This window comes from Apodemus sylvaticus, chromosome 6, assembly GCF_947179515.1.
Source record: "Apodemus sylvaticus chromosome 6, mApoSyl1.1, whole genome shotgun sequence".
NCBI lineage: Eukaryota > Metazoa > Chordata > Mammalia > Rodentia > Muridae > Apodemus > Apodemus sylvaticus.
Genome location: NC_067477.1, coordinates 55,816,579 through 55,831,430, shown reverse-complemented (window position 1 = coordinate 55,831,430; position 14,852 = coordinate 55,816,579). Strand labels below are relative to the sequence as shown.

Here is a 14,852-nt window from a genome sequence, read left to right as displayed (position 1 = left end):
GTGCTACATAAACAGCAGTAAAAAGAGACTTCAGAATTCAACCTGTTCTAAAATTTGCAGAAAGGTCTGGAAACAACTACTCTTAAACTACATCTTTCATGCTAAGAAGCCATACTAAACTTTTACTCTAAGAAATCAATTTTCTGTGACAGTGGCACACTATTTAATGTTGTGAGAATTGATTTGTTCTTATGGTTTTTACTTAGCTGCTATAAACAGTTTTTTTTTCTCTTTTAAGTTGATGAAATTCACTGAAAATGCAGTATAACTTTTTCCTTTTTTTGTTTTTTTTAATTCGATATATTTTTTATTTACATTTCAAATGATTTCCCCTTTTCTAGACCCCCACTCCCCGAAAGTACCATAAGCCCCCTTCCCTCCCCCTGTCCTCTCATCCACCCCTTCCCACTTCCCTGTTCTGGTTTTGCCCTATACCAAAGGGGCCACTCCTCCATTCTTCTTGCACCTCATTTCAAGAACCAGGGGCCACTCCTCCATTCTTCTTGTACCTCATTTGATGTATGGATTATGTTTTGGGTATTCCAGTTTTCTAGGTTAATATCCACTTATTAGTGAGTGCATACCATGATTCATCTTTTGAGTCTGGGTTACCTCACTTAGTATGATGTTCTCTCCATCCATTTGCCTAAGAATTTCATGAATTCATTGTTTCTAATGGCTGAATAGTACTCCATTGTGTATATATACCACATTTTTTTGCATCCATTCTTCTGTTGAGGGATACCTGGGTTCTTTCCAGCTTCTGGCTATTATAAATAGGGCTGCTATGAACATAGTGGAGCATGTATCCTTATTACATGGTGGGGAATCCTCTGGGTATATGCCCAGGAGTGGTACAGTAGGATCTTCCGGAAGTGACATGCTCAGTTTTCTGAGGAACCACCAGACTGATTTCTAGAGAGGTTGTACCAATTTGCAAACCCACCAGCAGTGAAGGAGTGTTCCTCTTTCTCCACATCCTGGCCAACACCTGCTGTCTCCTGAATTTTTAATCTTAGCCATTCTGACACAAATCAGTTGCCTTCCTATACTCAAAGGATAAGCAGGCTGAGAAAGAAATTAGGGAAATGACACCCTTCACAATAGCCACAAACAGTATAAAGTACTTTGGGGTGACTCTTACCAAACATGTGAAAGATCTATATGACAAGATCTTCAAGACTCTGAAGAAGGAAATGGAAGAAGACCTCAAAAACTGGAAAAATCTCCCATGCTCATGGATCTGCAGGATTAATATAGATAAAATGGCCATTTTGCCAAAAGCAATATATAGATTCAACACAATACCCATCAAAATCCCAACTCAATTCTTCATAGAGTTAGAAAGAGCAATTCTAAAATTCATCTGGAATAACAAAACACACAGGATAGCTAAAACTATTCTCAACAACAAAAGAACTTCTGGGGGAATCAGTATCCCTGACCTCAAGCAATACTACAGATCAATAGTGTTAAAAACCGCATGGTATTGGTACAGTGACAGGCAGGCAGATCAATGGAACAGGATTGAAGATCCAGAAATGAATCCACACACCTATGGACACTTGATCCTCGACAATGGGGCTGAACACATCCAATGGAAAAAAGATAGCCTTTTCAACAAATGGTGCTGGTTCAACTGGAGGTCAGCATGCAGAAGAATGCGAATTGATCCATCCTTGTCTCCTTGTACTAAGCTCAACTCCAAATGGATCAAGGACCTCCACATAAAACCAGACACTCTGAAGCTAATAGAAAAGAAACTGAGGAAGACCCTTGAGGACATCGGTACAGGGGGAAAGTTTCTGAACAGATCACCAATAGTGTATGCTCTAAGATCAAGAATTGACAAATGGTACTTCATACAATTACAAAGTTTCTATAAGGCAAAGGACACCATCAAAAGGACAAATCGGTAACCAACAAATTGGGAAAAGATCTTCACCAACCCTACATTAGATAGAGGGCTAATATCCAATATATACAAAGAACTCAAGAAGTTAGACCCCAGAAAACCAAATAACCCTATTAAAAATGGGGTACAGAGTTAAACAAAGAATTTTCACCTGAAGAACTTTGGATGGCGGAGAAATATCTTTAAAAATGCTCAACTTCATTAGTCATTAGGGAAATGCAAATCGAAAATGCAGTATAATTAAGACATTCCTTTTTTAGCCTTTAGAATCTAATGGTATTATCTTGTGAGTTGCACAATATATCAAAATACTAGTTCAAATATTAAAAACTATTTCATCAAAACATATAAACAAATAATAGTAAGATGACTCACTCTGAAAGAGTTACTTTTAAAAGTTAGGAAATTTGTTAGTTATCAGAATTTGGTACCAACACTTCCTAAGCTGTCGACTGTGTTTTATTTATAATGTATCTGTGAGGTTAATATTCTAATTTTAAGTATCAAATGTCAATTATAACAAAATATTAAAAGTATAAGAAGAAACATACTCTTCAATTTATAGGATGTTTTCTTTTTTATTGGATATATTTTTTATTTACATTTCAAATGATTTCCCCTTTTCTAGCTCCCCGTACTCCCTTCCCTCCCCTTGTTCTCCCACCTACCCCTTCCCACTTCCCTGTTCTGGTTTTGCCCTATACTGCTTCACTGAGTCTTTCAAGAGCAAGGGGCCACTCCTCCATTCTTCTTGTACCTCATTTGATGTGTGGATTATGTTTTGGGTATTCCAGTTTTCTAGGATAATATCCACTTATTAGTGAGTGCATACCATGATTCATCTTTTGAGACTGGGTTATCTCACTTAGTGTGATGTTCTCCAGCTCCATCCATTTGCCTAAGAATTTCATGAATTCATTATTTCTAATGGCTGAATAGTACTCCATTGTGTATATTTACCACATTTTTTGCATCCACTCTTCTGTTGAGGGATACCTGGGTTCTTTCCAGCTTCTGGCTATTATAAATAGGGCTGCTATGAACATAGTGAAGCATGTATCCTTATTACATGCTGGGAAATCCTCTGGATTTATGCCCAGGAGTGGTATAGCAGGATCTTCCAGAAGTGACATGCTCAGTTTTCTGAGGAACCGCCAGACTGATTTCCAGAGTGGTTGTACCAATTTGCAACCCCACCAACAGTAGAGGAGTGTTCCTTTTTCTCTACATCCTGGCCAACACCTGCTGTCTCCTGAATTTTTAATCTTAGCCATTCTGACTGATATAAGGTGAAATCTCAGCATTGTTTTGATTTGCATTTCCGTAACGACTAATGAAGTTGAGCATTGTTTAAGATGCTTTTCCGCCATCCGAAGTTCTTCAGGTGAAAATTCTTTGTTTAACTCTGTACCCCATTTTTAATAGGGTTTGAGATACAGTCGAGGGTGGCAGCAGCAGGGGAAACAGCAGCAGCAGCAGCGGCTGGTCCAGCAGAAGGGCCATCAGCAGTGGAACCAGGGTGACAGGGTCCAGGCAGGCCCTGTGCCCAGGACCACTGACCATCACTGGCCAGCCGGGCTGCAAGCAGCAGCGGATTTACAGTGCCTTTCACCATACAGAAGCCACATCAGAACTCTGCCTCCCACCAATCAGTTATGAGAGACTGGCCTCCATCTTGGTTCTCGGATGCTAGAGAGATCAAACAGCCTGAGGTATGCAAATATAACCCCAGGCCAACATTGCAGGGGTCTAAGCCCGATGGGCATTGTCCTGCACCCAGGCCCTGGGCTGTTGGGGGGCATCGGGGTGCCAACCCCGCCAGGAGGTTGTTTGCCGGGCCCAGCATGCATGCCGCCATTTTGCCTACTGGACGCCAGAGAGTTCTAGCAGGCAAAGCCAGCTAACAGGCATAGCCCAAGGCTAACATAGCAGGGATCTAGGCCCCGACAGGCCCTGGACTGCCCCCAAGACCTGGGCTGCTCGGTGGGCCATCTGTGTGCCAACTCGGCCAGGAGGTTGTTAGCCCAGCAGATTCTCCCGGCACTTTCAGGGAGCACGCATGCTGCCATCCTTGCCACCTGACAGACCCAATTAACACTCATAGCCCGAGGGGAACTTTGCTTGGACTTTGGCCTGCCAGGCTTTTGCCTAGACTCAGGGCCTTAGCAGCTAGGCTAGCCTTGTGTGCACCAACCCTGTTGGGAGTTCAGCTGCCCAGCAGAGTGATCAGCATTTGGAAAAGGTCCTGTAGCATAGACCATCAGCAATCCCTGAAGGAACAAATGGGCACTATCTTGTTCACAGACACAATATGGGGCAAAGCACACTAGGGCTGCAAGGGCACCCAAGAGGAGGAAAGCACATCAGCAATCTGCAACAAGGGAAACCCAGCCATCCAGTGTTGCGGAAATAGTCCTAGAGCCTCTCAGGAGGCTCAAACACCAGCCAGAGACAAGACCAACTAGCTCCAGAGAACAAGATGGCAAAGGGCAAACGCAGGAACGCTACTAACAGAAATCTAGGCAATATGGCAGCATCTGAACCAAACTCTCCAACATCAGCAAGTCCTGGTTATGCCACCATACCAGAAAAACAAGATTTGGATTTAAAATCACTGGTCATGATGCTGCTAGAAGAACACAAAAAGGACATAAATGAATCCCTTAAATAAATACAGGTGAACATGAATAAACTAGAAATCTGTATAATGGAAACACAAAAATCACTTAAAGAAAAGCAGGCTCAAGAGATAGAAGCCAATAAAGAAGAAATGCAAGAAACCTTAAAGAAATGCAAGAGAACTTGAGCCAACAGGCAGAAGTCATGAAAGAGGAAACACAAAAATCTTTTAAAGAATTAAAGGAAAACACAAACAAACAAATGATGGAACTGAGCAAAACCATCCTGGATCTAAAAACAGAAGTAGAAACAACTAAGAAATCACAAAGGAGACAACTTTGGAGATAGAAAACCTTGAGAAGAAATCAGGGGCCATAGATGCAAATATAAACAACAGAATACAAGAGATGGAAGAAAGAATCTCAGATGCCAAAGATACCATAGAAACCATTGACTCAACAGTCAAAGAAAATGCAAAATGCAAAAAGCTTGTATCCCAGAACATCCAGGAAATCCAGGATACAATGAGAAGACCAAACCTAAGGATTATAGGTATAGATGAGAGTGAAGATTTACAACTGAAAGGGCCAGCAAATATCTTCAACAAAATTATGGAAGAAAACTTTCCCAACTTAAAGAGAGAGATGCCCATGAATATACAAGAAGCCTACAGAACTCCAAACAGACTGGGCCTGAGCAGAAATACCTCCTGTCACATAATAATCAAAACCCCAAATGCACTAAACAAAGAAAGAATATTAAAGGCAGTAAGAGAAAAAGGCCAAGTAACATATAAAGGAAGACCTATCAGAATCACACCAGACTTCTCACCAGAGACCATGAAAGCTAGAAGATCCTGGGCAGATCTCATGCATACTCTAAGAGAACACAAATGTCAACCAAGTCTACTATACCCAGCAAAACTCTCATTCACCATAGAGAGATGGAGAAACCAAGATATTCCATGACAAAACCAAATTTACACAATATCTTTCCACAAACCCAGCTCTGCAAAGAATAATAGGAGGAAAACTCCAATACAAGGAGGGAAACTACACCCTGGAAAAAGCAAGATAGCTACCTTCCTTCATCAAACCCAAAAGACGATAACCACTCAAATATAAAAATAACATCAGAAATGACAGGAAGTAATAATCACTATTCCTTAATATCTCTTAACATCAATGGACTCAATTCCCCAATAAAAAGATATAGACTAACAGACTGGATAAGGAAACAGGACCCTACATTTTGCTCCATACAGGAGACACACCTCAGTGTCAAAGACAAAAACTACCTTAGAGTAAAAGGCTGGAAGACAATTTTACAAGCCAATGGTCTCGGGAAACGAACTGGAGTAGCCATTCTAATATCAGATAAAATTGACTTTCAACCTAAAGTCATCAAGACAAAGAGACAGAGAAGGACACTTCTTGCTGGCCAAAGGAAAAATCCACCAAGAAGAACTTTCAATTCTGAACGCCAAATGCAAGAGCACCCTCATTCGTAAAAAAAACTTTACTAAAGCTCTAAGCACACATTGCACCTAACACAATAATTGTGGGGGACTTCAACACTCCACTCTCCTCAATGGATTGATCAGGAAAACAGAAACTAAACAGGAACACAGTAAAACTAATTGAAGCTTTGGACCAATTGGATTTGATTGATATTTATAGAACATTTCACCCTAAAGCAAAAGAATATACCTTTTTCTCAGCACCTCATAATTCTTCTTCCAAAATTGACCATATTTTTGGTCACAAGACAGACCTCAGCAAATATAAGAAGATCGAACTAATCCCATGCCTCCTATCAGATCACTATGGAGTAAGAGTACAGGATGTTTTCTGATGGATATTTGTGATAAATTAACTTGGAATTGCAAGAAGAGTATCAAGGATGCTAAAGCTTTGTAAATTAAAAAAGTATAATTCAGTTTCAATTCCAAATAATTGTATATGAAACAACTGACTGAAGATTTTACATGTTTAGAGGTGTCCTTTATTAACACATCCTATTCAAATTTGGTTTTGCTGCAATGTTCTCCACTGTTTTAATGGCTTTATTCCTCTCATTTCATATTGATTTATAAATTATGTTCCCTGGAAAAGAATTTTTTTGCTCACTTACACTAGTTTTCTCCTATTCCCTACATGTTTACATCACACATTGTTAGATCAGATGCTAGTGTTATTGTGTTTTTGCAAGCATTCTTCACTGTTGAACCTTGCAGCATATTTTGATTGCATTTCTTCCCATACAACGTGTTAGTACCTTCTGTTAACATCTTGTACATTTCCTATAGTCTATTTTGTATGCACTATGATTACTACTTTTTAACCTTACAATGAAAAGTGCAAAATCTTTTCACAAGCCTCAGGTAAGCTACTTGCTATGATTGGAATGTAAAGCCTGTTCCAAGATGCTTGTTACTGAAGACTTTGTGTGCAGCTAACAGTGTTATCTGGAAACTTTAGGAGGTAGTTTGCATTGAAGGATGCTGGACACTCTAAAAGAGTCCCACGATTATCTTGTTCCAGGCTGCTTCTTGTGTCAGTGACCACATTAAAGATAACCTCAGAAAGAGTAGAATGTGTGCGTGTTTCATTGAGGAATGTAAGCAGAGCACTTCCTCTGGGATTAATTTGACCAAGATCAAGTCTAAATTTGACTTCTCCACTTCTAGACTTATATCTTCAGCCTGTATGTAGCCTTTTGGTTATATATGTCTATTTGGTGTCTGACAGTCTGCATGTCCTCTGTCTGAGATATATTGTCTGTCTGTCCTGTTCCTAACAAAGGGCTTCATTCTGTATTTATTGAGCGACACAAAAAATATGGCATGGTAGAAGATATGAGAGATTCTTTCTAGACATCTTTAACAGAGTTTTACAAAGGAGGAAATCACCTTACTGACCTGAACTGATCCAAAGTAGTAAACCACATTGCAAACAGACATTATCATGATATATCCATTTTGTTCACGTTTATGGTGGATATTTATTACATAAGGTTGCTGTCAACCTTTGGCTGCTTTCAGCAAAGTATTACCACAACATACACAGATATATTACTCTGGGTCAACGGATAAAAGACTGCATAATATAAGACAAAAGCTATACAATAACTTAGGTTGTAAAAGCTATATGGTCTTGTAGACATACAGTGACAAAGGCAATTTATAAAGAAAGCATTTAGTTAGGAATTAGGGCTTGCTCCCTCTTTCAGATGGATATCCATGACCGTCCTGACAGGAGCAAGTCAGCAAGCAGGAAGACCTGGCACTAGGGTAGTATTTGAGAGGCTTCATCCTATCCTTATAAGCTGGAAATAGAAAATAAGAGAGTAAGCCTTGGATATGCTTTTCAAACCTCAAAGACCATCCTTGGTGACACAGCTCTTCTAAGGCCACAGCTCCTAATACTTCCTACAACAGTTCCACCAACTATGGATACAGCATTTAAATATATGAGTCTATGTTGGTCATTCTCATTCAACCTTTCACCTAGAGGAAATTAAAAGTATTAGAGTACTGTTGTCTTAAAGGTTGGTTCATCTCAAAGAGGCTGAGTATACTGTTGGTAGTATGCTAAATCTTAAGTGATCTCAAGGCATATTATTAACCTTGCTGTAAGGTTCAGCAAATGTTCAGTGTCTTTGAATATGAGAGATTTCTGTAGAAGATTTTCACTACATTCTGGATTTTTGCTTGTTTGTTGCTCTAAGGGGAACAGTCTACTCTACAATATACAGGGATACCATGATGTTATCCAAAGTAGCTCCCCAAAAGCCAACCAACCAGGAGCCAAAACTTCTGAGGATGTAAGTACCATTGCTCAGTTAATTTTTATGTCAGGAGCTTTGATACAGTGTGGAACGTTTCCACATCATTGCTAAATTAGTCATGTATTTATCAACAGTGATGTGTGTTATGAATTATAAAGATTCATGTAGGAAATGGAAACAAATGAACCAAATCACTGGCTTTTAACTAAAGTTGTATTTTGAGAACAGATTCTTCAAATAGGTTAGTTAACTTTATTGTGATATATTTTTATCACTCAAAACTCTTTAAGTATGCTATAAAAAGAAATTTATTCATAGACTTATGAATTGGCATAGTTATGGAAACAATTCTTACACTATAAATTTATCTTGTGTGTATTACCTGGGAAATTCTTCCCAATGTGATGCTACATTTGTTCATAGAATCCAAAGTTTAATGCTATTTTTTCAAACTTAGGTGACTATCACATTGATGATCAGAAAGGCACAGGTAATAATATAACTTAAGTATGACACATGTGCAGTAATATTTCATCCATATCATACAGAACAGATGTTTGTGAAGCTCAAATTATATCTAAAACCCCCAAAGGAAAGTTAAAATGAAGAAGGTAACATGGCTACATGAGGTTGATAGGCATTTTAATAAACTGGGGGCTGAAAAGGCAGCAGTATCTTCCTAGGAAGTTATGCAGTTTCAACTACTTAGGTATGACCAGGCTGCATACCAAGGCACATTATAGTAACACAGCATGGTCCTGAAAGGCATATTCATAGAAGAAAGATATTTTAAAATTCCTCAAATATTATTTCTTTCTTTGTATATGAGTTTTTAAGCCTGCAAGGCAATATTTTATTGCCATCAAATCCATATGTTAGCAATGTAGTCAAAAACTCTTATTCAAAACTGGTTGATACTGTGCTTCAGAAGTTTTAGGATTTCATTTAGGCAAATCCAGTACCTTCACTATATGATCCATAAAACACCTAGCAGGACTGATGACTATATGCTAATCAAACAAACTTCATGAACAAGATATGCTTGACCATACAAAATAAAGTAAATAAAGAGAATGTTAAAATTTAAATTTTCTATTCAAGGAGTTTCCTGTCACATTTTGCTATCAATATAGTCTATATAAAGCTGCCAAGTATTGCTAAAACAAAGTAATGAGAATGAAAAAGAACCATGTGTTCACTTCTAGGACATTTTAGATTTTTGTATTGTTTTCAAGATACTAGAGATTTAAATTTAAACTTTATGACCTGCCATATTAGAAAATAAGAGAGTATTTAATTAAGTAGTGTTTAATAACTAAATCACAGAGTATTAAATTCATTTAAATTAAACTTTGTTTAATTTACAATTATATTCAAACTTCATAGAATGTATGTGGAGGTTTGGTGCTTGACCTTGGGTGGAAAGCATGCAAGACATGGCAGATCTGGGTACACAGAAGATAAATGTGCCATAGGGTTGAGCTTGCCAGTATCATGCCAGTGGATTACTGGGGTTAGGAGATCCTGACAGAATGGAACACAGGCTTGTGACATAAACAAGAGGGCGATGAGCACTTATCTGTGGAAGATGAATCATGAATGCTGCTGTCACAACTCCCTTCCTTATTGTCTCCATAAATAAATGAGCCCAGCAAAGGCTCCGTGAATAGACCATTGATAATTTCTAGCCTCACCCTAACTATGTAACACCTGCACTGTTGAAAGAACAGGAAGGGGGGGTGGAGAAAGCAGGCTGGAAAACAGGAACTCCTCAATTGTTATTATATCTGAGTTACTTTAAGGGGAGAAGAAAAATGCATTCTAATATTAGAGACTTAAAAATAAGTGCCATTTCTTGTGAAAACAACCGGAGTGCCAGATGAGCCCGAGGAAAAGACTAAACTGAATGCAGGCACTTTGTTTCTCTTTTGGGCAAAGAAGTAAAGAGAGCAGAAGACTCTAAATGAGTTGTAAGGAAGGAAAATGTGACAGAAGGAGACAGAGCAAGCTGCAGTCTCCAGAAGGTGTTGTACATTGAGGGTCACTGATGGTTACTTTACACAGGGATGCAGATAACTCTGCTCACATAAAAATGCACACAAAATAAGTGGTTTACTTTGTACACAAGAAAAGAGAACCAACAAGTCAGAATACATTATGGCTAGATATTTTCTTCATAACATTCATTAAGACATGTGTATGTAAATAGTTACATTTGCATGTAAAAAGTATATATGTATGTGTGTATATACAAAATATAAAAAAGGCTTTGGTGTTACTGGTAATACATACCATCTTATTAATGTGATACCACAAACCCTCTATTATATATAGATTATATCATAAATAATGAAAATTTGAGATGAAATTTCTTTTCTCAAAATGTCTTAGAGCAAGTTAGGAAATGGCTCAATTGATAAATGGTTTTCTGTATAAGCTCAAAGCCCAATTTGGGCCATCAGAACTCATGAGAAACTGTCAGGTATGGCAGCACATAGTTGTAGTCGGAACTGGAAGAAAAATACCCAAAGTTGACGTCTGACCTTGCTACATACTCATCCATGTGCAGAAACACAATAGAAGAAGGCATCATAAAGCACTATCAGTATCCTATAAAATTTTCAGTCACAACTAAACAAACGATATGTATATGTCTGTTTTCAGAAAACCATAGTTAAGCATAGAAATAAATTAGTGGGATAATGGTTGACTGAAGATTACTTACAGTACACATCCACTCGGATCGACTTGATTGCTGGGGACCCCAGGCCATTCTCAGCTTTACAGTAATATCGGCCTCCTTGGTGCCTCTGAATGTTTGTAATCCTCAGAGTCTCATTGAAGACACTTGAGTCTTGGAATCTGTCAGAGGCGCTTCCTGCTGTTTTGGTCCACCTGATCTGAGCAAGCATCAACAGAGATTGTTACTTTAGTTTGGTTTTCCACAGACAATCAATCAAACAGCAGTTAGTCATCTGAAGAGATGCCCTTTAGAGCCACTGTGCCCCTTTCCCACCATGGTCTTGGGAAACTAAAATATATGTACCCAATTAAGTTCCAAAATTGCAAGCACCAGTGCCTTCACTTTAGAGTGCACAGGATTTGGATTCAGCTGCATGAAGTTTATCAATAGTCTAATCAGGCTGAAGGCAAAACATAGTAGAAACGTGATTCGGTTTCTGTGTCTACTGAACATTTCAATTTTTCTCATACATTTCTGAACTTTGGTAAGTACTTTTTATTATTTAGAAGAAATAGACTCTCATTTCATTTTGGACATGCTTCATTATATTATTTAGAAATTTCTTGTTGGTTTAGATAATGTAAGCATATTACCATAATGGCTTATTGAGATTATGTATAATTTTATACACCTGGTTTTTAAAAGAGTTTTTTTTTTTTTATTTAATGGCTTTGCTTTAATAAGCCTACAAATGATTTGCTATTTTGAAAATTGGAATTCACTTTACATCAATAATTATTTTCAAAAATGTGTAAACTTTTTCAAGGAGTGCAATCCTATTAAACTGTCAAAACAATTTGAATATCTAAAACCATCCATTATAAACAATACCATTCTTTTAAACACAGCTGTGCCCAACAGATTTTGTGTTTGCTAGCAATTACTACTGGTATTCAACTTAAATTTTGTGTGTTTTCATATATAAAACCTGAACAAAGCAACATGCTGATACTGTATAGTGTTACAAGATAGAAAATGAAAACTTCTTGTTTCTGATTTTTCTCTTTGCCTTTCCTGTGTATATTTTTTAATATTATTTAGGGTTTGAAACAACCAATGGAAACATTCTGCTTAAATATGTAAAGTGATATATATGTTGAAACGTGAAGAAGCTGAAATAGGAGTTTTCAAGCTTGAATCCATATAATGCCACGCATAGTAATATGACCTCCACATTCTACACACTAAATCTATAATGTAATGACAATAAGCTATCTTAAACTTTTTGTCAGATATAAAATAGCAGGATAAATATAATGTTTATTCTGCACTTTAAGTGCAACAACAATGTTACCCAGAGATCACTAAACTAAAAGAAATAAGGGGCCAGGCATGGTGGCACATGTCTGTAATCCCAGCACTTGGGAGGCAGAGGCAGGAGGATTTCTGAATTATAGGCCAGCCTGGTCTACAGAATGAGTTCCAGAACAGCCAGGACCACACAGAGAAACCCTGTCTCAAAAATCCAAAACCAAAAAAAAAAAAAAAAAAAAAAAAGAAAAGAAAAGAAAAGAAAAAAAGAAAAAAGAAAAGAAGAAAAGAAGAAATAATGGATATTTATTCAAATCTTTGTGTATGCATGGAAAACATACAATTGATATGTATCTAAACAAATTGTAAAGGCCATGATTGCTCTAGTGAGATATCTAGCATTTTGTTTTCATTTACATTTTAATACCTATATTTTTAAAATAGGGGCTATTTAAATAATAATAATTTTGGTTTAGAAACTCTTGATTTATTTAAGAAAGTATAGTTTTTAGTATAGCACTCACTAAAATTCTAGTTGCTGTATAGCAATTTTTGAAATCATTTCAATATCATGTTAAAGCTAATGTAGAAAACTAAATGCTTCAAAATAAAAAAGGTCTGAATTAAAAAGTTAAAGAAATTACAGAGTTTTTTTCACTTGTAAATTATGTTGTAAATATACATAAGTTCTTTAGATAAAATTGTTTTAGTACTACCTATGGTTAAAGAGAGACCAGAGGGAGGCATGGATGGAGAACAGGAGAGACAGTCAAGATGCAATCAAGATGCAATCAAGAAACATTTTTTTTAAACCACAAAATACTGAACATTGTTTTAAATCACAAAACATTGTTTTAAACACAAAAAATTTTTAAAAGTTGTCAAAGATCCTAAATTACTTTGTTTTTTTATTTACTTGTTTATTTATGACTCATTATAAGTTAGGTTTTAAAAGTAAAATTACATTATTTCCTCCTCCCTTCAGCTCCCCCACAATGACACCCCCTCCCAGTTCTCCTTACCCGCAAGTTGATAGCCTGTTTTTCTCTATTATTGTATATAAATAGATAGCTATGTACATAAGTACAAACATACATACAGAGACAGACAGTCAGACATGCAGGCACATGTTTAGGCATGTCTCTCGCTCCCTCCCTCTCTCTCTCTCTCCCTCTCCCTCCATCCCTCTCTCTCTCTCTCTCTCTCTCTCTCTCTCTCTTTCTCTCTCTCTCTCTGATGAAAATTAATACAAGTTTAGAATTTAACATGACTAAGGTCAATAAGTCTTCTGACAACAACAGTGGTGAAGTTCTAGAGAAAGAGAAGCCTTCTTTGACTTTAGTATGGAGGAAATTGTTGCAGCCACTACTGAAATGAGTGGGAGGATTCTCAAGAAGCTAACAATAAATCTACTACATGCTACACTCATTGACATATACCAAAAGGACTCATGACATGCTCCACAGATATTTGCTTAGCAATGTTTATTATCACTGAATTCGCAATAGTCAGGAAATGGAAACAACCTAAATGTGCTTCAACAGATGAACAGATAATACAAATTTGGTGAATATTCACAGAAAATATTGTTCAATTGTAATTATTTATTCATTAATTCTTTAAAAATAGATATTGCTAATCTATACAATCCCTGTTTTAGACATTGTTAAAGCTATGCCATTTTCTAAGACAAATGAGTGACATGGTTTATGGAGTGGTGATTGTCTTTAGTATCAGTTTAGTGGAACCACTTAAGCCAGAATCTTATATCAGCTCCTGCAGGTGGTCTATTCAAGATGTTTTTTGTTTGTTTTTTTGCAAATATACAAAGAAAATCTGAATCCACGCTGATATTTAGTCAGAAAGGCATGCCTATTCAAAAGCCTTTTCGGAGAATCATGCATCATACCCACTAAAGCTCCACACGTGGTAGGTTTTCAACATTTTTGCACAGTATAATCTAAAACCACATGGAAAGACTTTCTCTATTCCTTTATATGAAGACCCAACAATTACTTTTGCTCTTTGAATGAAAATTTTATTCAGCATTATTTTTTTTAACTTTGTACATTAGTCATTTGGAAAAATACCCACTGAGTTACAAGAGTCTAAAAAGTCTACTATTACCAAATTTCACCACTGTTAGATGCAATGGAAAGCACATATAGTTCCCTCATCATTCCTGTCATTAGAGACTTTAAATGTTGAAAAGCCATTATATTAACATTTTTCTCTTATAATCATATTATATGTTATATATTATAAAATCACAATATGTTATATAGCATATTACATAATATAAATTATATATAATATAAATTATATATATATTTCTTTGAGGGGGAAATGGGGAAGGGTCATTACATTCATGTAAAATGTTCAGAAAATACACAAGTCTGAGACACCACATTTTAAAGAGTAACCACGCTTTTAAGTAAAATATTGAGGAAAATGAAGTGGCTAGTGCACCAAAAACCACAACCACATGAATGTCTTGATTTTAGAGTACCAATGTTTGCCTATAATAACCTTTTT

The 14,852-nt window shown here is 36.9% G+C and overlaps 1 protein-coding gene across 1 annotated transcript in view; it reads right to left on the bottom strand.

Moving 5' to 3' along the window:
• Positions 1 to 14,852, bottom strand: part of Mdga2 (MAM domain containing glycosylphosphatidylinositol anchor 2) — a 788,307-nt gene that overhangs the window by 317,207 nt on the left and 456,248 nt on the right. Inside the window, exon 3 of the mRNA XM_052185765.1 lies at positions 11,049 to 11,223. Coding sequence (XP_052041725.1) covers positions 11,049 to 11,223 — 175 coding nt within the window. The remainder of the gene's footprint in view (positions 1 to 11,048; positions 11,224 to 14,852) is intronic.